The sequence below is a fragment of the Bos indicus genome, chromosome X (genome assembly GCF_029378745.1).
Source record: "Bos indicus isolate NIAB-ARS_2022 breed Sahiwal x Tharparkar chromosome X, NIAB-ARS_B.indTharparkar_mat_pri_1.0, whole genome shotgun sequence".
Lineage (NCBI taxonomy): Eukaryota > Metazoa > Chordata > Mammalia > Artiodactyla > Bovidae > Bos > Bos indicus.
Window position 1 is genome coordinate 83,409,440 of NC_091789.1, and position 24,606 is coordinate 83,434,045.

At 45.0% G+C, this 24,606-nt stretch overlaps 1 protein-coding gene across 1 annotated transcript; it reads right to left on the reverse strand.

The window, feature by feature from the left end:
* Positions 1-1,099: 1,099 nt before the first annotated feature.
* Positions 1,100-18,446, reverse strand: LOC139181542 (doublesex- and mab-3-related transcription factor C2-like). The gene is made up of 4 exons (XM_070785056.1): positions 18,290-18,446; positions 2,303-2,521; positions 2,062-2,219; positions 1,100-1,407 (listed from the first exon to the last, which is right to left on the reverse strand). The coding sequence occupies exons 2-4, from the start codon at positions 2,515-2,517 to the stop codon at positions 1,100-1,102; spliced, it is 681 nt and encodes a 226-aa protein (XP_070641157.1). The 5' UTR covers positions 2,518-2,521; positions 18,290-18,446.
* Between the last annotated feature and the right edge of the window lie 6,160 nt (positions 18,447-24,606).

Sequence of the window (24,606 nt, forward strand, 5' to 3'; positions counted from 1 at the left end):
TCCTTCACTAAGCTTGGCCCCTGCCAGGGTTCTGGACCCCACAATCTCCCCAGACTCTGTGGCTGCAGTAGAAGGGGGTTAAGGGTGGCATGGGGCTGGAGGATCAGAGTTGAGTGTCTAGGAACAAGGAAAGGAGAGACCAGGGGATTTATCCCTTTGGCAGGCACATACTACCAGTGAGGAGGGGGCCGAGAGTTTACAATATCTGCATGTGGGAGTCTGAATGGCCATTAGGTGTTGTGGCTTAGACAAGTCGCTTCCCCTGCCTGGCCTGTCCTCTTTTCCATTTTTTTTTTTTTTTTCCTGTATCTTTCCAGAGACACTAATTCCTCTCAGCTTTTTTATTTTATTTTTTTAATTTTATTTTATTTTTAAACTTTACAATATTGTATTAGTTTTGCCAAATATCGAAATGAATCCGCCACAGGTATACCCGTGCTATGGGACATCAGAGGTGTCTGCATTTTAATCTGCGAGGCACCTGGAGAGACGTGCTTACTGTTCCTGTCCAGGGACTGGTTCTTGCCCCTATATTCCCCAATCCCCAAGGGGCTTGAAGGGCCAGCTTGACTCATCTCCAGGACACTTTCTCTGATGGTTATTAGACTCTGGCCTGGGCAAGATGGTGTCCCTCACCATTATGGCTCCCCTTCTCAGCAGAAGCTTCTCTCCCATCTGTTTGTTTCATGTGGAATAACAGCCTCCACTTGTCAAAGGCCTGTGATGTGGCAGGCCCTGTGCTAGTCCTCTTTGCAATGCTATGTTGCTGTTGTTGTTCAGTTGCTAAATCATGTCTGACTCTTTGTGACCCCGCGGACTGCAGCATGGCAGGCTTCCCTGTCCTTCACTATCTCCTCGAGTTTGCTCAAGCTTATGTCCACTGAGTCGGTGATGCCATCCAACCATCTCATCCTCTGTCACCCCCTTCTCCTGCCCTCAATCTTTCCCAGCATCAGGGTCTTTTCCAATGAGTCGGCAGTTCTCTATAGGTGTAGAATACTGTCCCCTCTCATCACACTGGTAGGAAATAGAGGCTCGGATATGTAAAGTCACGTGTCCAAAGTCTCACAGATTGGGAATGGCAGAGCTGAGAGAGCCCCTAAGTCTGAGATGCCTGCTCCTCCTCCCCTTCCTCCACCTCGCCCCCCGCCCCCAGTTGCCCTGTACTGCCTCCATCTCCTCCTTCTAGCTCCAGAGCCTTAAGCAGAAGGTTTGGACACTCAGTAACACAATATACAAGTAGCCCCATGGTCTTTCTCACTCTACTCGCCTGCTGGGCAGGGCAGGGGATCTGTGCGACTCCCTCAAAAGAGAAATTGTTAGTTGCTTCTTCAAGGGTGCTGGAGTCCAGGACAGAGACAAAGAGTCCAGGACTTGACCGAGCAGCAGAGCGCCTTCGAAGATTGTCTGCAGGAACAGAGAGCACAGGTTGGAGCCAGGAACCAAGCCGGCCATGGAGAGGAGATGTGGGCATATTTTGGGGCAAGGATAGGAGCCCGGAATGCCAGAGCTGAGAAGACCTTCAAGACCACCTAGTCCTCTTCTTCATTTTGGGACTGAAGACTATGAGATCCATAGAGAAGTAGTTTTCCCTCAGGGTCATATGGCAAGTTGTAGTAGGGTTAGAGATGGTACCCAGGTCTTCAGGACACAGAAAGGGCTCTGAGCAGTGGCTGAGGTCAGAGCTTCCCACACTGGCCCCAGACTCCTCCTCGGGGATTGCACAGGGGTGAGCCTCGAGCTGAGGTGTGATGTTCTCCTTCCCAACTGTGAGACACTGGGGACACCTTAGGTGAGCCTTACCCTCTGGCCCCATCCCACTCTACCTCATCCCCAACCTGTCCCCCTCTAGACCCTTTTTGATTTCCCAGATCTCTCCTTCCCACCAACACTTGGTAGATAATACTGATGGCATTTTTATAGTTGGGGGAGCTAAGGCCTGAAGAGTAACTTTCCCAAGGAGGAAAGCCACATAGAAACTGGGTGGTAGGACTGCTGACAGAACTACTCATGCTCCCTACACCCGAAACGCCAACTCCCTCCCTGGCCAGAGACACTCACCGGGGACTCTTGCTTGAGTGCCCGACTTCTTGCCACGGCTGCGAGCTCTGGGAGAGGTAGTCCCACCCCTGATCCGTCCTCGAGTCGGGCGCCTCCTTAGGTGTGGCCCCTGGTCCGTCTTCAAGTCACGTTCAGCAGGCAAGATGCTGTCGTGTTCCCTAAAGTGGGAGGATTGTGGGTCTAAGGTCAGTCACCTTTAGAGGAGGCCTCCTCCCCTGCCCTTGTCAGATGCCATACTCACGAGGAGAGAACACATTTGTGACACTTGCAGGCCTGGAAGAGGCAGAGGTGCTCCTCGTCCTTGATTTGGTCAGTGATGCCATGGTTGTGGCAGCGGGCACAGCGACGTATAGATCCTCTGGGGCCAAGTTCAATGCCACGTGGGGCTCCGGTCTCAAGTCCAGGGGTGGAGTCGGGGAGGCAGGAGGGCATACCAGGCATTTCATTGGGATCCATGGTTCTAGGGCAAGGAGTGGAGGTCAGAGTGGCCACATGATCCCCTACCCGCTACGTACTTCCTCTGCCCCTGGAAAACCCCATCTGAGGTGGCTGGATTCTTCTCCATCCAGCTCACTGCTGAAATGAGATTGCACCCTCTCTTCTTGCTCATGTAGCCTCCTTCCCAGGAAGCCCCACTCACATATAGGCCAGTTCCAAGAAACTCTGGGCGTGGGTCCTGTATACTTCCAATCCAATTATTACTCCCCCCTGCTTACCTTCACTTCCCATGGACCCCCGACCCCTTCAGGCATACACATGCACTCTCGTGCCTCCTTCAACAAATACTACTTCCGTGTCTCATGTTTATCATCCTGTATTCTGCTATGCCCAACTATTATTCCTGGCATCCCTTTCCACAATTGTCTTCCTCGCCTCCTGCATTCATCCACTCCCTGCTCATGATTCTTATGTCCTGCACTCAATTCTATTATTGGTCTCATGTATGCCCTACATTCAATTTTCCTCTCATCTTCCATTCCAATTTTTTCTTGCACTCTATCAAAATCTTAATTGTTTTCGTGCTCCCTCTTTAAAGTGACACCCCGAAATCATATCATATCATGAAATCCTATACTCCTCCTGCATCTCAAGCCCTTCTTTCAATGATTACTTTCACTCATCCCCTCATCGACTTACCAAGTAGATGTTTGTTGAGCCCCCTATTGAACGCCAGACGCTGATCTAGTCAACAGCCAACTCCTCACTGCACTAATTGTTCTCTTGCAGCAGCACACCCTCTCTGCTTTCATGCAACCCGTGCATCCCCTCCTCAGCCTCCCAACAATCTTCCCAGCTCCTCTCCAACACCTTCAACAATTATGCTTGAGCACAGCTTCCCCTCCTGCCAAACCCAGAGTTCGCCACCTCCCTGCTCTCAGCTTACCCAACCATTCCCTGTCACCCCCACCTCAGAATCATGAGGTGGCGGGGGTGTGGGTGGGGGGACAGAAGCCCTGCCCCAGCGGCCAGAGGCCAGGGGTCAGGAGTCTGGAGCAAGCGATCATCTCACAGGACTTCAGCCAAGGAGAGATGCGGTGTGGGGTGTGGAGTGGGGGGAGGGGTGGGGCGGGGTGGGATCCGAGGTACCCTGCGGAGGTGGAGGAGAGAAGAGGGACTGGGGATCCAGAGCGGGAGGGAGGGAGGAAAGAAATGATGCAGAGAATGAGGGTCCTGTTCCTGATGCCAGTCTATGGTTACCCCAGCCCCCAGCAGGTCAGGATCAATCTATTGGGACAGGAGGCCCGAGGGAAGACCCAGCTCTCAGTCCCTTTCCCGCCCTTCCTTCAAAAGACAGTGAGCTTCCAGCTCTGCTTTTCACTTCCCACCGCTGTGGTCAGTGACCAATGAGCTTCAAGTTCGTCTGAAGGTCACGACAAAAGCCCTGCGCTCTCTTCAACTCCCTTGCACTTCTCCTCCTGCTGGGTGGCTTTACTGGGCCTGCCATTCGACTCCAGAACTGAAGTGGAGCTTTGTGCTCCCCAAACCTTGTTTCCCAAACTCTTTGCTTTTTGGATGTGAAATACTGTGTGCTGTTTCTTCAGTCATGTCCGACTCTTTTGAGAGCCTATGGACTATATAGCCCACCAGGCTCCTCTGTCCATGACGTTCTGCAGGCGAGAATACTGGAGTGGGTTGCCATTTCCTTCTGCATGGGATCTTCCCGATCCAGGCATCCAACCTATGTCCCTCTCTTTTTTTTTTTTTTTAATTTTATTTTATTTTTAAACTTTACAAACTGTATTAGTTTTGCCAAATATCAAATTGAATCCGCCACAGGTATACATGTGTTCCCCTTCCTGAACCCTCCTCCGTCCTCCCTCCCCATACCCTCCCTCTGGGTCGTCCCAGTGCATTAGCCCCAAGCATCCAGTATCGTGCATCGAACCTGGACTGGCAACTCGTTTCATACATGATATTATACATGTTTCAATGCCATTCTCCCAAATCTTCCCACCCTCTCCCTCTGCAACAGAGTCCATAAGACTGTTCTATACATCAGTGTCTCTTTTGCTGTCTCGTACACAGGGTTATTGTTAGCATCTTTCTAAATTCCATATATATGCGTTAGTATACTGTATTGGTGTTTTTCTTTCTGGCTTACTTCACTCTGTATAATAGGCTCCAGTTTCATCCACCTCATTAGAACTGATTCAAATGTATTCTTTTTAATGGCTGAGTAATACTCCATTGTGTATATGTACCACAGCTTTCTTATCCATTCATCTGCTGATGGACATCTAGGTTGCTTCCATGTCCTGGCTATTATAAACAGTGCTGCGATGAACATTGGGGTACACGTGTCTCTTTCCCTTCTGGTTTCCTCAGTGTGTATGCCCAGCAGTGGGATTGCTGGGTCATAAGGCAGTTCTATTTCCAGTTTTTTAAGGAATCTCCACACTGTTCTCCATAGTGGCTGTACTAGTTTGCATTCCCACCAACAGTGTAAGAGGGTTCCCTTTTCCCCACACCCTCTCCAGCATTTATTGCTTGTAGACTTTTGGATCGCAGCCATTCTGACTGGCGTGAAATGGTACCTCATAGTGGTTTTGATTTGCATTTCTCTGATAATGAGTGATGTTGAGCATCTTTTCATGTGTTTGTTAGCCCTCTGTATGTCTTCTTTGGAGAAATGTCTATTTAGTTCTTTGGCCCACTTTTTGATTGGGTCATTTATTTTTCTTGAGTTGAGCTGTAGGAGTTGCTTGTATATTTTTGAGATTAGTTGTTTGTCAGTTGCTTCATTTGCTATCATTTTCTCCCATTCTGAAGGCTGCCTTTTCACCTTGCTAATAGTTTCCTTTGTTGTGCAGAAGCTTTTAAGGTTAATTAGGTCCCATTTGCTTATTTTTGCTTTTATTTCCAATATTCTGGGAGGTGGGTCATAGAGGATCCTGCTGTGATGTATGTCGGAGAGTGTTTTGCCTATGTTCTCCTCTAGGAGTTTTATAGTTTCTGGTCTTACGTTGAGATCTTTAATCCATTTTGAGTTTATTTTTGTGTATGGTGTTAGAAAGTGTCCTAGTTTCATTCTTTTACAAGTCGTCGACCAGTTTTCCCAGCACCACTTGTTAAAGAGATTGTCTTTAATCCATTGTATATTCTTGCCTCCGTTGTCAAAGATAAGGTGTCCATATGTGCGTGGATTTATCTCTGGGCTTTCTATTTTGTTCCATTGATCAATATTTCTGTCTTTGTGCCAGTACCATACTGTCTTGATAACTGTGGCTTTGTAGTAGAGCCTGAAGTCAGGTAGGTTGATTCCTCCAGTTCCATTCTTCTTTCTCAAGATAGCTTTGGCTATTCGAGGTTTTTTGTATTTCCATACAAATTGTGAAATTATTTGTTCTAGCTCTGTGAAGAATACTGTTGGTAGCTTGACAGGGATTGCATTGAATCTATAAATTGCTTTGGGTAGTATACTCATTTTCACTATATTGATGCTTCCAATCCATGATCATGGTATATTTCTCCGTCTATTAGTGTCCGCTTTGATTTCTGTCACCAGTGTTTTATAGTTTTCTATATATAGATCTTTAGTTTCTTTAGGTAGATATATTCCTAAGTATTTTATTCTTTCCGTTGCAATGGTGAATGGAATTGTTTCCTTAATTTCTCTTTCTGTTTTCTCATTATTAGTGTATAGGAATGCAAGGGATTTCTGTGTGTTGATTTTATATCCTGCAACTTTACTATAATCATTGATTAGTTCTAGTAATTTTCTGGTGGAGTCTTTAAGGTTTTCTATGTAGAGGATCATGTTATCAGAGCAGAAATAAATGCAAAAGAAACAAAAGAGACCATAGCAAAAATCAACAAAGCCAAAAGCTGGTTCTTTGAAAGGATAAATAAAACTGACAAACCATTAGCCAGACTCATCAAGAAACAAAGGGAGAAAAATCAAATCAATACAATTAGAAATGAAACTGGAGAGATCACAACAGACAACACAGAAATACAAAGGATCATAAGAGACTACTATCAACAATTATATGCCAATAAAATGGACAACGTGGAAGAAATGGACAAATTCTTAGAAAAGTGCAACTTTCCAAAACTGGACCAGGAAGAAATAGAAAATCTTAACAGACCCATCACAAGCATGTGAATTGAAACTGTAATCAAAAATCTTCCAGCAAGCAAAAGCCCAGGTCCAGACGGCTTCACAGCTGAATTCTACCAAAAATTTAGAGAAGAGCTAACACCTATCCTGCTCAAACTCTTCCAGAAAATTGCAGAGGAAGGTAAACTTCCAAACTCATTCTATGAGGCCACCATCACCCTAATACCAAAACCTGACAAAGATCCCACAAAAAAAGAAAACTACAGGCCAATATCACTGATGAACATGGATGCAAAACTCCTTAGCAAAATTCTAGCAATCAGAATCCAACAACACATTAAAAAGATCATACACCATGACCAAGTGGGCTTTATCCCAGGGACGCAAGGATTCTTCAATATCCGCAAGTCAATCAATGTAATACACCACATTCACAAATTGAAAAATAAAAGCTATATGACTATCTCAATAGATGCAGAGAAAGCCTTTGACAAAATTCAACATCCATTTATGATAAAAACTCAACCTATTTCTCTTAAGTCTCCTGCATTGACAGGAGGATTTTTGCCACTAGTGCCACCTGGGAAGCCCTGTGAAATACTGTATATGCGAGCATTTTAAACAGGCATCCTTGGTATTCTGTAAATTACTTTTACAAAATTCAGCCTGTGTTTTTAAGATCCCTCCGTATTCCTATGTCAGTCAGTTCAGTTCAGTTCCGTTCAGTCACTCAGTCGTGTCCAACTCTTTGCGACCCCATGAATCGCAGCACACCAGGCCTCCCTGTCCGTCACCAACTCCCGGAGTTCACTCAGACTCACGTCCATCGAGTCAGTGATGCCATCTGTCGTCCCCTTCTCCTCCTGCCCCCAATCCCTCCCAGCATCAGTCTTTTCCAGTGAGTCAACTCTTCGCATGAGGTGGCCAAAGTACTGGAGTTTCAGCTTTAGCATCAGTCCTTCCAAAGAAATCCCAGGGCTGATCTCCTTCAGAATGGACTGGTTGGATCTCCTTGCAGTCCAAGGGACTCTCAAGAGTCTTCTCCAACACCACAGTTCAAAAGCATCAATTCCTATGTCAGGGATTCTCAATTCGAAATCCGATTTTGCAGCCCCAGGGAACAATGGGCAGTGTGTGGAGTCATTTTGGTCTTCATTTGTGTCTCTGAGTTCCCTGTTCTGTTCCACAGATAAGTCAATCTATTCCTGGGCCAGTACTACACTCTCTTAATTTTTATCTGTTAGTAAGACATCTTGATCTCTGGTGGGACAAGTCCTCACACCTTATTCATCATTTCCAGGCACATCTTTGCTATTCTTTGCCTTTTGTCCTTCCTAAACTCAAAAATGTAAATGTCAGGATCAGCATGTCGTGTTCCCTGAAAACTCATCTGCGGTAGATTTGGATTACATTTTCATTGAATCTGTGGATCAGTTAAGGGAGAATTGACTATCTTTATGATATTCAGCCTTCCTAGTCACCAACATGGAATGGCTCTCTATTTTTGTGGCTCTTCTTTAACGTTGGAATCCTTCAGCTTAGTGTTTATCTTTTTTACGTTCAGATTTTGTACCTCCTTTTTGTATTTATCCCTAGATACTCCCTGGTGGCTCAGACAGTAAAGAATCTGCCTGCAATGCGGGAGACCCAGGTTCATTCCCTGGGACGGGAAGATCTCCTGGAGAAGGAAATGGCAAACCACTCCAGGATTCTTGCCTGGAGAATCCCAAGGACAGAGAAGCCTGGTGGGCTACAGTCCATGGGGTCGCAAAGAGTCAGACGTGATCTGAGCGACTTGCACTTTCAAGATACTCTGGAACCATGTTGCTCTGGTGCTTGATATCTGTTCAAAATGACATTTTCTATCTCTTTCTAATTTATAGAAATCCATTTGACTTATATATATATATATATATATATGATATATAAGATATATATATATCTCGATCTTAAAGTCAGCCACCATGCTAAACTCTGTGACATTTTATCATGTGTCTAGAGGTGGTCTGCAGTTTTCTGTGAATCTGTGAGTTTACAAGTTTCTTACTGGCTGGCTAGGACATCCACTACCAGGTCAAATGGAGATGGCAAAATTGGGCATCTTTGGGTTGTTCCTAATATTAAACAGAATGTTGCCAACATTTCCATATTAAAATGGGCTTTCTGTGTTTGTTTCATTGTTTACTTTCTTTCTTTTATTCTCTCTTCCTCCTTTTTCTGTCTTTCCTCCCTTCCTCCTTTATTTTTTCCTTCTCACTTTTGTTTCTTTTTCTTCCTCTCTCTCTCTCTCCCTCCTCTCTCTTTTTCTTTCCTTCTTTCCCTTTATCAGATTAAGGAGCATCCTTATATTTCTAGTTTAATAAGTTTGTCTTAAAAATCATGAATAGATAATTGGGTTTTAATTTGGGGGCCTCTATTGAAATGATCAGGGCTCTATTCATTTGGATCTGTTAATATAATGAGGATTATTTATAAGATTTCTTTCAAATTTTTTAGTGAAGTATATCTTATAATCAAGAAAGAATCAAAATCGTACATGTGCATCTTAGTGAGTTTTCAAAAATTAAACATACGCATTCAGTTAGCACCTGGAGCAGGCAGCAGAATATATTAGCAAGACCCAAACCTCTCTCATGCCCCCTTCCACCAGATTTGCTCTCCTAGGATAGACGTAGCTATACATCACAGTGTATCATCTTTTGTGTACACTGGTGAGTTCACTTTGCTAAAGTTTTGCCTGGAATTTGCCTGCCTTCTGTTCATGAGCAAGATTGACTTGATGTTTCTCTCCTCAGAGCATAATTGCTGGTTCCAGGGTCAAGGTTTTCTAGTCTCATAGACTAAGTGGAGCAACTTAGTTGCCCTCTTTGCTATCCTCTGGCAGTGTTCAGGTAAGATTAGTGTGATCTGTCTTGAAACTTTTCATTAAAACCTGACCACTAATCTAGGTTGACCACTAAGCTAGGAGGCCTGTTTTATTTGCTTAAAAAAATTTTACTGTGATGGGGAGAGGGGAGGAAAGGGTAGATGTATGGAAAGAGTAACGTGGAAACATACATTACCATATATAAAAGAGATAGCCAGCCAGAATTTGCTGTATGGCTCAGGACACTGAAATAGGGGCTCTGTATCAACCTAGAGGGGTGGAGTGGGGAGGGAGATGGGAGGGAGTTTCAAAAGGGACGGGATATATGTATACCTATGGCATATTCAAAAGCAGAGACACTACTTTCCCAACAAAGGTTCATCTAGTCAAGGCTATGGTTTTTCCTGTTGTCATGTATGGATGTGAGAATTGGACTGTGAAGAAGGCTGAGCGCTGAAGAATTGAGGCTTTTGAACTGTGGTGTTGGAGAAGACTCTTGAGAGTCCCTTGGACTGCAAGGAGATCCAACCAGTCCATTCTGAAGGAGATCAGCCCTGGGAGTTCTTTGGAAAGAATGATGCTAAAGCTGAAACTCCAGGACTTTGGCCACCTCATGTGAAGAGTTGACTCATTGGAAAAGACTGTGATGCTGGGAGGGATTGGGGGCAGGAGGAGAAGGGGACGACAGAGGATGAGATGGCTGGATGGCATCACCGACTCAAAGGATGTGAGTCTGAGTGAACTCCGGGAGTTGGTGAGGGACGGGGAGGCCCGGCGTGCTGCAATTCATGGGGTCGCAAAGAGTTGGACACGACTGAGTGACTGATCTGATCTGATCTGATGGCTGATTCATGTTGAGGTTTGACAGAAAACAGCAAAATTCTGGAAAGCAATTATCCCTCAATAAAAAATAAATACATTAAAAAATTATACTGTGGATGATTTCAAACATTTGCAAATAGAGCTTGTATACAAATTTTCAATCTCCAAGTTCATGACACTAGAGCTGTGGTCCTGGAATGGGAACTTGCGGCAGAATCACACAGAGAGCTTGTTAAAGCACAGATCGCTGAGCTCCATATCTATAGTCTCAGATTAAAAGTTCTGGAGTGGGACCCAGAGTTTCCTTTTCTGACAAGTTCCCTGGTGATGCAGGTGCTGTTGGGAGGGAACCACACTTTGAGAACCATTGTACGCGAGAGAACAGTGAAGGAACCTCCGATTATCCCATCACCCAACTGCAACCAGCAACAACTTATAGCCAAACTCGATTCGCATATATCTTCTCCTCTACCCCTCTCCCAGACTATTTTCAAGAAAGCATCAGAAATTTTCTTATTTTTATTGGGAAATATTTCAATTCATAACTCTAAAATATGAGCAATCCATTTTCCTCAGCTTTTTATTTTGAAAATGCATAAAGAGTAAGCATTCTTTTACCTAGATTCCTACTATCCCATTGCTTTCTCGCTCTCTTTTTCTTCTTTTTTGCTTAACCACGTAACAGTTCCAAACACTTCATCCAATTACTTCAGAACTTGTCTCCTAAGAACTAGGATGCTCTCCCGTCTGACCACAGTACTGCTATCATGTCGAAGGAATTTAACAATGAGGTGATAGTGTCATCTGAGTCCATATAGAGTCCATAGTCAAATTTCCCCAATTGTCCCAATAATATCCTTTTGAGGATCCACAGTTCAATCAAGGATCACACACTGCACTCCGTTGTCATGTCTCTTTAGTATCCTGCAGTCCCAAACAGTCCCTCAACTCCAATCTTCCACTGCAATGACATTTTCATGTCATGGCGCCTAGGCTCGTTTGCTTGTAAAGTGTCCACAGTATGCATTTGCCTGATATTTTCCTCTTGTTTAGATTTATGTCTTCAGATTTAATATTCTTGGCAAGTATATTAAATAGGTCATGAGCCTCACATCTGTAGGCCCCCAAGTTCAGTGTGTCTAGCTGTCATTGCTACAGTTGGCATTACTGAGTCTGATCACTTATTTAAGGGGTTGTTGTAGAGATCATTTCACGGTAAAGGTACCTTTTTGATTTGATTTGATTTGATTTTTTAACTTTACAATATTGTATTGGTTTTGCCGTATATGTAAGCAGTCTGTGGCATGATATTCTGATACCATGTGGGTAGTCTGTTCTCGAAAAACATTCTCACCTCTTGGCCTTAGCTTTTATTCAGTGCTCTGGGTCTGGTTTGATTATTGCTTTGGTGGTTGGAAACATGGCTATACTCTATTTCTGTTTTCTAGAAATTCCTGTCTACTTTTAATTAGTGGGCATTTTGCTGTAAAGTTGAGCACCTCAGCCTCCAACCCCTTCCATTGTTGTTGTTGCTGCGGTTGCTGTGTTTGCAACAACAAAATAAAGAGGAAAAGCGATTTATTTGCTGTGTTCAAAGAAATATGAAGAAAACAAAGTGAACAATACGAAGAGAAATGTAAGCAAATATAAGACGAATTCAAAAAGAATTTCCTCTAACAGTCCAAAGAGAATGACAAGATCTGTTGCCTGAAATCGGAAGTAACTGTTCAGCAACAACTAGAAACAGTTTTTAACAATTATTAAGAGAACCTGGGTTATAAATTTGGCCGCTATAAAGTAGCTTGGATCCTGGGCGCAAGCACACACTTATGCACTCACTCTCTCTCACACACACAGACATTTTAAATGGAGATATAGTAAAATATAAAGAAATAAGTAAATAGGGCTTCCCCAATGGCTCAGCAGGTAAACAATCCACCTGCAATGCAGGCGACACTGGAGACACGAGTTCAATCTCCAGGTTGGGAAGATCCCGTGGAGAAGGAAATGGCAACCACTCCAATATTCTTGCCTGAAAAATCCCATGGACAGAGGAGCCCGGTGGGCTACAGTCCAATGTGTCGCAGAGAGTCAGACATGGCTGAGTGACTAAGCACAGCACATAGAAAACAAATAAAAATAAATGCATTTTATTACAGTTACAGAACGTATGTTAGAGAATTGCAGGACCATATACATCATTTTACTAAAAGCCTAAGATCTGCAACTAAGCCCATATAATACAGGACCTTTCCAACAACGTGAAAGAGCAATTGATTCAAACCAGGAAAGCATTTCAAACACCTTACTTTTCAAATACCTTCTTCTCATGAGTCATGCTGCATGAAACCTTGGCCAATTAATATTTTAGGTACATTTTTCTCTCCAAGGACTTTGCAATCTGCAAAGATATGATTATAGCCTAAAAATTTTGAACTTGTGGAGTAGATGTCAGGCAATTATTTCTATCACTTAGAAAAGAATTTGAGCTAATTACAAAACAATGTTACCTCAAATAGTTTCTGTATGAAGGACATCAATCCAGCTGTTATGTCAGAAATTTACTTTACAGTATTGTGACGGGTTTTGTCATACATCAATATGAATCAGCCATAGGTGTGTCCCCTCCATCCTGAACACCCTTCCCACCTCTGTCCCCCGCCACATCCCCCCACCCCCCACCTCATCCCTCTAGGTTGTCACAGAACAGTGGCTTTGGGTGCCCTGCTTCATGCATCAAGCTTGCACTGGTTTATCTATTTTACACGTGGTTTCTAAAATAGACTATTTCACGAACATAGTCACTGAAGTCATTCAGTAAATGCAGTGAATCACTGCGGTTTAGTTTGTCAGACTCGCTGGAGGTTTGTAAGTTTTATTGATCTTTTCAAAAACTGAGATTTTTGTTTCCTTGATTTTCTCTGTTGTTTTTCTGTTTTCAATTCCATTGATTACTGGGGTCATCTTCTGTATCCCCTGCCTTCTGTTTGCTTTGGATTTATTTTGCTGCTGCTTCTAGTTTCCTGAGGTGAGAACTTAGATTATTGACTTGGTGCGTTTCCCTTTCCATAATGTAAGCCTTTACTGGTGTAAATTTCCCTTCCAGCAATGCTTTAGCTTCATCCCACAAATTTGGGTATGGTTTGTAATCATCTCCATTTAGTTCAAGCCATCTCTTAATGTGCTGGGAAACTTTTCTTTAGCCCACGGATTGAGCGGCCTCCTTACTACTGAGTGGTGGTGAAAGTATTGAAATCATCCCAGCAGGGATGGGGAGGATTGCCATCTTACTGCCAAGTGGAGGTATAATTCCAGAATCTCCATGTGTTTGATTTCCAGGGACCTGGTGAAGAGGGGAAGGTGGCTCCTGTTCCCGCCAGTAAAACGTGGAATTCTAGATACCCTGCTAGATGTTCGCTGGCTTGGCGGGGTGGAAGCGGGGGAGGGGTGGCGGGGGCGGGGAGGAGGGGCGGCGAGGGGGCGGGCAGGCCACAATCCTTTTTTTTTTTTTTTCCTTTCCATACGGCTTGGCTGGAGTAGAGCAGTCATGCAGAAAACCTTTTCTGTCTTGTCATTCTTGATCCTTACATTAGAGAGAGCAGACTTTTCTTTCTGTTTCAGCTGGGTTTCATTGCTGCTGCTGCTGTTGTTGTCACTGTTGTTTTGTCTCCACCTTTCGGCATTTCTCTCAGAAGCCGGCTTCTTCAGCTCCAAGCCTGGGATACATGATGCAGAAAGAAAACCCAGGGAACTCACCACCGTGTCCTTTCTCAGGTTCTGAGATCCGTAGTTGATCCACCTTCTCCTCCCCACATTGCAGAGCCTTATGTTTATTTTATATATGGCAACCAGGGTTCTAAGTGGTACTTGGTGGGAAGAATAGGAAACGTTCATCCACTCTGTCTTCCCAGAAGCAGAGTTGTCCATATGAACTTAAATATAAATTTTGACTTTTAGCTCATATTCAAGTTTAAAATTCAATCTAAATTCAAAACGTGAGTCTGAGTGAACTCTGGGAGTTGGTGATGGACAGGGAGGCCTGGCGTGCTGTGATTCATGGGATTGCAAAGAGTCAGACACGAATGAGTGACTGATCTGATCTGATCAATTTAAATTAATTAATTTTAGTTCAGCTTAAAATAACAGTTTTTAAAATTAAAATTAAATATAGTTTTTGAATTTAACATACCCATCTTTGATTAAAAATTATAAATGCAAGAAACCAGCAGTTCTATCTAATAATCTATTTGAAAATATGCACACACACACACACACACGCACACACAAAATCCATGTGGCTTGAAAAGATAGAAAATAACATTCAGAATATTCCCAGATAAATCAGGAATAATTAAAATGGTTTCATCATAGGTAAAATCCAAATTTTGGGTTAGAACGATCCTTTCATGGGGAAAGTTTTCAGTCCCTAATTTTGGGTATTTTTCCAAATGTCTAAGGTATATCTACTTTGTTGAGTTAATACTCAGAAACATATTATTCATCTTTAAAATAAAAATGATTTTTTCTGTGCATGTGTGCTAAGTCACAGGGATGGGGGAGCCTGGTGGGCTGCCGTCTATGAGGTCGCACAGAGTCAGACACGACTGAAGCGACTTAGCAGCAGCAGCAGCAGTGCTAAGTCACTTCAGTCGCGTCTGCCTCTTTGTGACCCTATAGACTTGTGGCTCACCAGGCTCCTTTGTCCATGGGATTCTCCAGGCAAGAATACTGCAGTGGGTTGCCACGCCTTCCACAGGGGATCTTCTCCACCTGGGGATCGAACCCATGTCTCTAATGTGTCCTGCATTGGCAGGCAGGTTCTTTACCACTAATACCATCTGGGAAGCCCAGCTATTCCCGTAAAGGTTGCTAACGTGACAATCAAGAAATCCAGTAAATGTGGCAAATTGGTCACTCGGTAAACTCACTAATTTTAGTGAAAGTGAAAGTCTCTAGGTCTTGTCGAACTCTGCAACCCCATGGACTATACAGTCCATGGAATTCTCTAGGCCCGAATACTGGAGTGGGTAGCCTTTCCCTTCTCCAGGGAATCTTCCCAACCCAGGGATCGAACCCAGGTCTCCTGCATTGCAGGCAGATTCTTCACCAGCTGAGCCACAAGGGAAGCTCAGCTTTGAATGCTGACAGCCTGCAATCATGGTGAAAACCGGCAGCCTGGCAGCCACCAGAGGGAGCAGAAATGGGACAGGCCTCCTGCAGAGCCTTGTTCCCAGATAAGGTTCCCAGGTCATTATTTGTCCTGTCTGGTAGTTCCCTAGAAGACTCACTTGGGTGGCTTTCTCTGACAGACCTTACCCAGTTTGAAATCCTTTTCCCTGATGGCATTTGGCAAGAACACCTAGAGGCACAAACTGAATGCAACAATACATTAAAGGGATCATACTTAGTAATACTTAGAAAATACTTAGTAGTCTACAGAAAACAAAATCATCTCTCAGATCTGATATGCATTTAACCTGGTTACAGGATAGAAACTCAACGGGAAAAAGTCCTCTCTATTTCAGCATACCAGGAACAAATGATTGGAGATGGAAGAAACTTAAATATCACTTACAATAGCACTGAAATAAATGAAATACCTATTAAGAAGCTTAATGTAGTATTGCAAGACTCATATACAGGTATCTATTAAATATTGCTAAGAAAAATTAAAGAAGATGCAAATTAAATGGAGATACACTGTGTTTTCGGAGAAGGCGATGGCACCGCACTCCAGTACTCTTGCCTGGAAAATCCCATGGACGGAGGAGCCTGGTAGGCTGCAGTCCATGGGGTCGCTAAGAGTCGGACTCGACTGAGCGACTTCACTTTCACTTTTCACTTTCATGCACTGGAGAAGGAAATGGCAACCCACTCCAGTGTTCTTGCCTGGAGAATCCCAGGGACGGGGGAGTCTGGTGGGCTGCCGTCTCTGGGGTTGCACAGAGTTGGACACGACTGAAGTGACTTAGCAGCAGCAGCAGCAGCAGCATACTATGTTTGTGGATCAGAAGACTCCAGAAGGTTTAAGATGTCAGGTCTCTAGTAATTCATCTATCGATTTGTCATAATCATAATTAGAATGAAAAGTTATTTCTAAAACTTATATGGAAATGCAAAGGACGTAGAATAGCTAAAGCCATTTGGAAAAGAACAAAGATGGAGGACTTACGGTACCAAATTCCCTGACTTAATGTGAACCTATAGTAGTCGTGACAGTGTGGTATTACCATAAAACTAGATGTATGGATCAGTGGATAAAATAGAAAGCCCAGAAACAGATGTACACAAAAATATGGTCAGTTGATTTGTGACAAAAGGTGCTAAGATAATTAAATTAACTGATAATTAACTAATAGAGCTGGAGAAAGGGAATCTCTGTATGGAAACCACCAATAAACGTCAATACCTCTCACTGCATGCAAAAGCCCTCAAAATAAATAATAGAGCTAAGTGTAAGTTGTGAACCTACAAGAAAATAATGGGAGAAAACCTTTGTGCCATGAGGTTAGGCAAAGATATCTTAGGTAGAACTTTCATTCAAAAACTGAATAATAAAGGATAAATAATCAATGGACCATCATGAAAGTTGCTGCTGCTGCGTCACTTCAGTCGTGTCCGACTCTGTGTGACCCCATAGACGGCATCCCACCAGGCTCCCCCATCCCTGGGACTCTTCAGGCAAGAACACTGGAGTGGGTTGCCATTTCCTTCTCCAATGCGTCTAAGAGAAAAGTGAAAGTGAAGTCGTTCAGTCATGTCCGACCCTCAGCGACCCCATGGACTGCAGCCTTCCAGGCTCCTCCATCCATGGGATTTTCCAGGCAGGAGTACTGGAGTGGGGTGCCATTGCCTTCTCCATCATGAAAGTTAACAATACTCAAAATCTTTTGCTTCTCAAAATCCAGGGCTCTGTATCTCTGTGTGGCACCACTTTTTACCCCTATACTTAAGTGGCATGACTGACTTTCTTCTGAAACCCTAGAAGAGAAACCCGAGTCTACTTATTTTCAGTTGCAAAATCTGCACTTTATTGTCTCAGGCGACTGCTTGCATAGCTCTCCCCATTCTCTATTTCCTGGCCAACTTCTTTCTTCACTCATTTCAGGCATGCCTTCTCTGGGAAATCTCTAAGACTCCATTCCAACTCTCAAGGCTGGTGGCTGCCCCTCCTCCATCTTCTCATAGCCATCTCCCTGTATTGTTATCATCCTGGGTTTCTTGCTTTTTTGTTTCTTTTTTTTTTGACTTCTGTCCCACTGAATGACTTGAAGCAGTAACAGAACCTCATCCATTTTATAACCTCAGACCATGACCTGCGGTAGGCTCCTGAAGACAATCAATCAGTCCTGTATCCTCACATGTATATAAAAGATGTCTTCCTAAGCAACACCATTATTTCAAAAACCAGATAAAGACTCTTAGGCCACCTACGTCCTCTTTTCCTTCCAGTTACTGTTTGCAGGGGGCTCCCTTGAAGTCAGTGGAGCACAGCCTCATAGTTCTAGGTGATAAACAGGGGCCACAACTAGGCAGCTTCTCTTAAAATCCAAGTATCAACGATGGAATCTCATATAACATAGGACTAGGTAACAAGGAGCACTCACCTCAGTTGTTCTGCTTTCAGCTTAGTCCAGGCCAGGCCCTTCCCCTTCCCCTCTGTCCCTCACATTTTCCAAGACCTCCCCCCACCCACCAGGCCCCAAATCGCCTGTCCACTACCCACTAGATGCTGACTGTCTCACAGACATGGCATCTCACATAACCCGCACCCCGGCCCCTGCCACCCGAGAGGAAAAACTCCGGTCTTGATTGGGACTGTGGATGCCATCACCAAGTTTACCCTCCTTTCTTTGATAACCCATTTGGACCCATATACCTCCCTGGGGCTTTTAGGTACACAATCCTATGACTCTAAATGTGGGGAGGGTCCACATACACACCCCTGTCTATCACATCCCCACCAAATGACAACTCACCATCTGCTTTCTTTCTTCAGCACTCAGAAACCTGGCTTGAGCCTGCTGGGAGGTTCAGTGGAAAGAAGAAAAAGAGAGACAGAGAGAAGGGAAGGGTGGGAGTAAGACACACAACAACAGCAGGGACGTCACATACCAGAAATGTATCCACTGCTTGAGCACATTGCACCGGGTTGCAGGAGGGAGGAAAGACAGGGCGGGGCCAGAGGGGCTGGAAGGATGTGGAGGAGCCAGCTCCTCAGCCTCTTTGCACACAGCAGAGTCAAGAGCTTAGCTGGTCTCTTCAAAGAAGTCCTGTTGGTCACTACACACACATCACACCTTCCTAGAAGCAGGCCCTTCCTTCCACCTCCTGACCTGGCAAGTCTGCTTTCCCCTTGGTGTCATGGAATGTCAGCCCCTGGGGCTGGGATGTGGTCTGTAGAGGTCACGGTTGTATCCCCAGCATCTGGAACAGTGTTGCAGTGCACATACTACTTGTTGAATGAGGTAGTGAATATCAGGGAAGGCACGGAGATTAGGATGAGGCCGCTCTCTCTCGCCCTCTCTGTCTCTCTGTCTCTTTTCCTGCAGAACACGAAGATCCAGCTTAAAGACACTGAGGAATTTGTGGTTTCATCTGACACTATGTAGAACCCATCCAGTGGCACAAGCTTGCTCAGGGAGCCTTCTGGTCCCCAAGGGTGTCGGAGGAGCCAGTTCTAGAGAGCCCTGGCCTGTTTCACCCAGTCCTTCAGGTGAGAGGCTCAGAGTCAGCCTCTGCCTCTCTCGCTGCTCACAGCCAAGCCAACATGCTTCCCCTTCCTGCTTGACCTAGAGAGCCCCAGGCCAAGCCTGCCTTCCCCCAGGGTTCCCAAAGGTTCAACTGTCACTCTGCTTTCCTTTCTAGGGGAGGATATCAGACACTGGGAAGCTGAGACCTCAGGACCCACAGACACAGACTCATGAACAGTGACCAAGCTCCCTCTGCTGCCACCCATCCCTACTTTCCCCAGTTTCTCGGTCACTGGGCCTGAAATAAATACTGGCACATTGGACTGTTTTCACTTCACCTTTACAACTATGAAGCTTTCAACACTGACTCCAGCCTCAGGTGGACTGGGGAATGTCAGTGGTGGAGGTGGGGTGGTGAAGGGTGGGAGATAGCATCTCACTTTGCCCTTTAAGGCTGTACTAGCTCCTTCTTGGGGCAGTGCCACTGGCTCCTCGGTCATGGTTGCAATAGACTTCAGCCAATAAAGAGTGAATTTTCCACAGCAGAGAGCTCTGACCCTCATGGGGAAGGACTAAGCCAGGAATAAGAAAGGAATAACATCTCTCTTCTCTTGACACCACAGGGAGTCTTCATGTCTGAGAACAACTGCGCAGTGGTTATATGGAAGGGGATGGGGGAGGTACCCTTAAAAAAAATCTCTAGATCCAAAGAAAAACTCTTAGCCCCACATACATAGAGTCAACTCCCAAGCACACCCACTCCACCACAAGACAGCCCTTCCAACAGGCAACTTCGTCCCTAACTGCAGATTATTCATTTTCATATGATGAGGGTTTTTTTTTTTTTTTTTTTGCCTTCGTAAGGTGACCTTGATATGTATTGCAACATAATATCAGTAGGGCAAGTCTGTCCCAGGGGTTGGAACCTATTTGTTCCTTTTAACCCAACAACACATGAAGGCCCTGTTAGGTGTTGCAACACCAAATTTACCAGGCAGCAGATAAACATATAGGAAGAGCTCTTCAATATCAAAGAGGATAACTGGCACACGCCAAACATTCTTTTCTCTTAACTCACGTAGTCCACTATTCAAGGCCAGAGTGGGAAAAAAGTGCTTGAACAGCACCTGCTACGTGAAGGAATTGTCCTTTAGTTGTTTAGAGTCCCAGTGCCTTTGAGAATTAACGAATCCCAGGTGGTATAAGGCTCTGGTCAGTTCAGTACAGTTCAGTCACTCAGTCGTGTCCGACTCTTTGTGACCCCATGAATAGCAGCACGCCAGGCCTCCCTGTCCATCACCAACTCCCAGAGTTCACTCAGACTCACATCCATCGAGTCAGTGATGCCATCCAGCCATCTCATCCTCTGTCGTCCCCTTCTCCTCCTGCCCCCAATCCCTCCCAGCATCAGAGTCTTTTCCAATGAGTCAACTCTTCGCAGGAGGTGGCCAAAGTACTGGAGTTTCAGCTTTAGCATCATTCCTTCCAAAGAACTCCCAGGGCTGATCTCCTTCAGATTGGACTGGTTGGATCTCCTTGCAGTCCAAGGGACTCTCAAGAGTCTTCTCCAACACCACAGTTCAAAAGCATCAATTCTTCAGCGCTCACCTTTCTTTACAGTCCAACTCTCACATCCATACATGACCACAGGAAAAACCATAGCCTTGACTAGACGAACCTTTGTTGGCAAAGTAATGTCTCTGCTTTTGAATATGCTATCTAGGTTGGTCATAACTTTCCTTCCAAGGAGTAAGCGTCTTTTAATTTCATGGCTACAGTCACCATCTGCAGAGATTTTGGAGCCCCGAAAAATAAAGTCTGACACTGTTTCCATGGTTTCCCCATCTATTTCCCATGAAGTGATGGGACCGGATGCCATGATCTTCGTTTTCTGAATGTTGAGCTTTAAGCCAACTTTTTCACTCTCCACTTTCACTTTCATCAAGAGGCTCTTTAGTTCCTCTTCACTTTCTGCCATAAGGGTGGTGTCATCTGCATATCTGAGGTTATTAATATTTCTCCCGGCAATCTTGATTCCAGCTTGTGTTTCTTCCAGTTATAACACACTAAAGAATCATAGTTACATTATACAGAGAACTCTGCTGAAACAACTCAAGAAACACATACCCACAAACAAATAACAATAGGAAAGTTAGCAGAGAACCTGAAGAAGTTGATTACAGAAATACAAATGTCAATATAAAAGAAATAGGAGCTCAACACCACAAGAAATAATGGAAACAAAATAACAATGGGGTTATACTATTCAAACTGCAAATTGATGAAAATTAATGATATCAAAAGTGTCACATACACTGATGTTGGGTGTGTGAATTGGTGCAGATTGTTTGAAGAGCCCTTTAGCAGGGACTGATCAACCATAATCTCCTGGCCCTTCTATGCATCTCCACATTTTCCTTCTTCCTCCTGCCACAGACGAGAAATTGAAAGACTGGGACAACTGATGCTTCCTAGACCAGAGCCCTAGGGGCTCAGGTGTCACCGCCATAAGACTCATCACAGTGTTCTACAAAACCTGTTTCAAGCCCTGGACACACCCTTGGGCATCCTCAAGGTCTGGGCCTTGTGAGGGTGCCAAGGGCTGATCCTGAGCCTTACCTGAGCAAGCAGCCTGAGAAACACCAGTTTCTAGATCCGTGCTTCCCTCAACTGCCCTACCTTGGCTTCCACTACCTCGGGGGAGAGAAATCTGGAGTTTGATTGTGCATCCCCAGCAAAGCTGTGGCTCTACTCTCTGCAAATTCAAGGGCAGTTTCAGGGATTTGGCAGTGCCTTCTCATTTACAAACTGAGTTTCTCCATATGAGGATGGGTCTGGTGAAGGGAAGTATGATCAACAACTACCTGGATTTGAATTAAAATAAACAATGTGCAAGTTAGTCTTTCTATAAGTCTTCAGGCTTATATATTCATATATAGAGTAACAAAAAAAATGGGGACCATCACTTTCAATTAGTTATGCAGACATCTGTGTTAAAGTGGAATGGTGGGGCTGGAAGCCTGATTAGAGTGGGTTTAAGGGAGAGTGAGGGAGAAGAAAGGGAAACAATGATATTAGTCAATGACGCATCTCAGTACTAGGAGGAGTGCAGGAAAATGTATCGATTGCTTGAACACAGTGTACTTCTCTCCAGGGTCGGGTAGTGGAAATCCAGGCCAGGGAGGCAGAGATGGGATTTCAAGGAGGGGACAGGCCCTTAGCCTCTTTCCACCCAGCAAAATGATGAAGAGCTCTGTTGGCCTCTGACAATAAGCCCTTTCAGACGACATGCCTACTGCACGTCACAGAAAATGTGAACTTCACTGGCATCTAACCTGGTGACTGTGAGTTTTCTCCAGCACCCCGGATCATCAGCTCCAGGAAGACTGGGATCTAGGTCTCTAGAGTTCACTCTTGTATCCCCAGTGCCTAGAAGTGACCCTGGTGTGCACTCAGTAGGCCCTCAACAAACGCTTGCTGAAAGAAGGAATGAATGTTAGTGCTGGCCAGGATGTTTTTTCTCTCTTTTCTAGAACAGGACTGGCTCAGCTAAAGGCGTTTTGTCAGCACAGTGGAGAATCCATCCAAACCTAGGCACAAGTTAACCTAGGGAGCCTGCTAGAGGAGCCAGTTCCAGAGAGCCCTGGCCTGTTTCACCAAGTCCTTCAGGTGAGAGGCTCAGAGCCAGCCTCTGTCTCTCTCACTGCTCACAACCAAGCCAACATGCTTCCCCTCCTGCTTGGCCCAGAGAGCCCCCAGGCCAGGCCTGACTTCCCCCAGGGTTCCCAAGGGTTCAGCTGTCACTCTGCTTTCCTTTGTAGGGGAGGATATCAGACACTGGGAAGCTGAGACCTCAGGACACAGAGACACAGACCCATGCATGGTGATCAAGCTACCACTTGCCCCATCTTCCCGGTTTCTCTGTCACTGGGCACTCTTGATTCTTTTGGCTCCATGATATTTATTGTCCCTTTGCACATCGATATCCACCTCTTGTGGTTATGGCTTGCCTCTGTTGGTGGGGGTTGGGGGGACATGTTGGAGGAGGGAGCTAGCCCATTGCTTAGCCATAAGAGTCAGTACTCCTGTACCTAGAGCAGAACTGCTTATCTCTCAGTCACTGTTGGGATAGGAATGTGTTTGATGGACAGTAATTGTTCTACTAGTTTCAAACATTTCAAAAAGGGTGGCTGTTGGGTGTGACTGAGTGATAGCCATTGGGGTGCGGGTGGGGGCATGGTGGGACTGCAAGGATCCTGAGTAAATGGACAGGTTGGCTGGGACTAAAGGATAGAAGATGTCACAGAAATCAAAGCTTTAGAGACATTAGAGCCACTGATCCCAAAGACCCCCACCCCATCCTTAGAAAGAATCCCTCCAGCACATGATCTCATCTATAACCTCAGGTTGTTGATCACATAATATGATGCCATGTCCTTTTGTAAGCTGCTCTTGGTATGTATTGCAGGAAAACAGCAGTAGGGGAAGAGCTATGTTTGGTGAGTGCTTCCCAGAATTGAGAAGAGCCTGGGCTCTTCTGGGAATGTTCTGCTCCTGGCTTAGTCTCTGCTAGGGAAGTCCAGCCCTAAGGCTTCCATACTCCCATGGCCTAAGAGAACCATTTGTTTCCTTGGAAACTCCCAAGTCCTCCAGGCCCCTTCGACTTGCTGTGCTTGGCTCTGAGCCACATCAAGGAAATGTGGGATGCAGGGGCCCTGAGAGTTTCTCCTCAGCTGTTTTCCACTTTTTGGAGTATTTTCTATTATAATATTTCAAATGTGCAGAAAAACAGAGAGACTAGTACAACAGCTAGCACCCCTATTTAATAACACTTTGCCATAAGTGCTTTACAGCTCTCTCTAGTTTTGAATTAAATATCTTTTTTTTTAATTTTATTTTATTTTTAAACTTTACATAATTCCCTGACTCACACTCACTCATGTCCTCCCTGAAGTAGGTCCCCCTCCCGGGCGTTTGAATAACCCTATGTCTTTATGCAGCTTCACAGCCGTTCTGCCTCCTCTATGGGTGACTCCATATCACCTTGGAAATGGTCCCCTGATGCCTCCTGGTGAACTTGGAGGATTCTACAACCCTGAATCCGAAGTCAGAGAGCAAAAGCAAGAACATCTCAGCAGCTTTTCCAGATAACCCAGCACTCAGCCCTCTCCCATCTATAAATTTCTTCTCTTGAAGTGGGCCCTGTCTCAGTGGTAGAGCTGAGCTCTCTGTTTTACCAAGAGAGGCCAAGAGCACCACCTTGAGTCCCAGCCTTGCTCAAGTGATAGGAGTGTTCCATTCACACAGAGGGCTGGTCCCTTGTCAGCTGCTATCACACCCCCTGGGCTCAATGACCAGGTATGACTGATGGGGATGGGGAGGAAGGCAAGACTATGCAGATCTGAGTCCTGATGAGACTCATCCAATGGGTCTACTGGGAGCCGGCTAGGATCACCAGACCACACAGCACTCTCCAAGGTGACCCATCAACCATTTTCCACATCAAAGCCGCTGATACCTGCAGTCGCTCACTATACTGAGGTGGATACAGAGAGCAAGTGTGGTAGACAGCCTTCTAAAATGGCTTTGCAGACCCTTGCATC

Coding starts and splice junctions, on each gene's coding strand:
- LOC139181542 (XM_070785056.1), bottom strand. CDS start 2,517: ATGGATCCCAATGAAATGCCTGGTATGCCCTCCTGCCTCCCCGACTCC. Junction 2,220..2,302: donor CACAAATGTGTTCTCTCCTC/GTGAGTATGGCA, acceptor CTCCCACTTTAG/GGAACACGACAGCATCTTGC. Junction 1,408..2,061: donor CACTCAAGCAAGAGTCCCCG/GTGAGTGTCTCT, acceptor CTGTTCCTGCAG/ACAATCTTCGAAGGCGCTCT.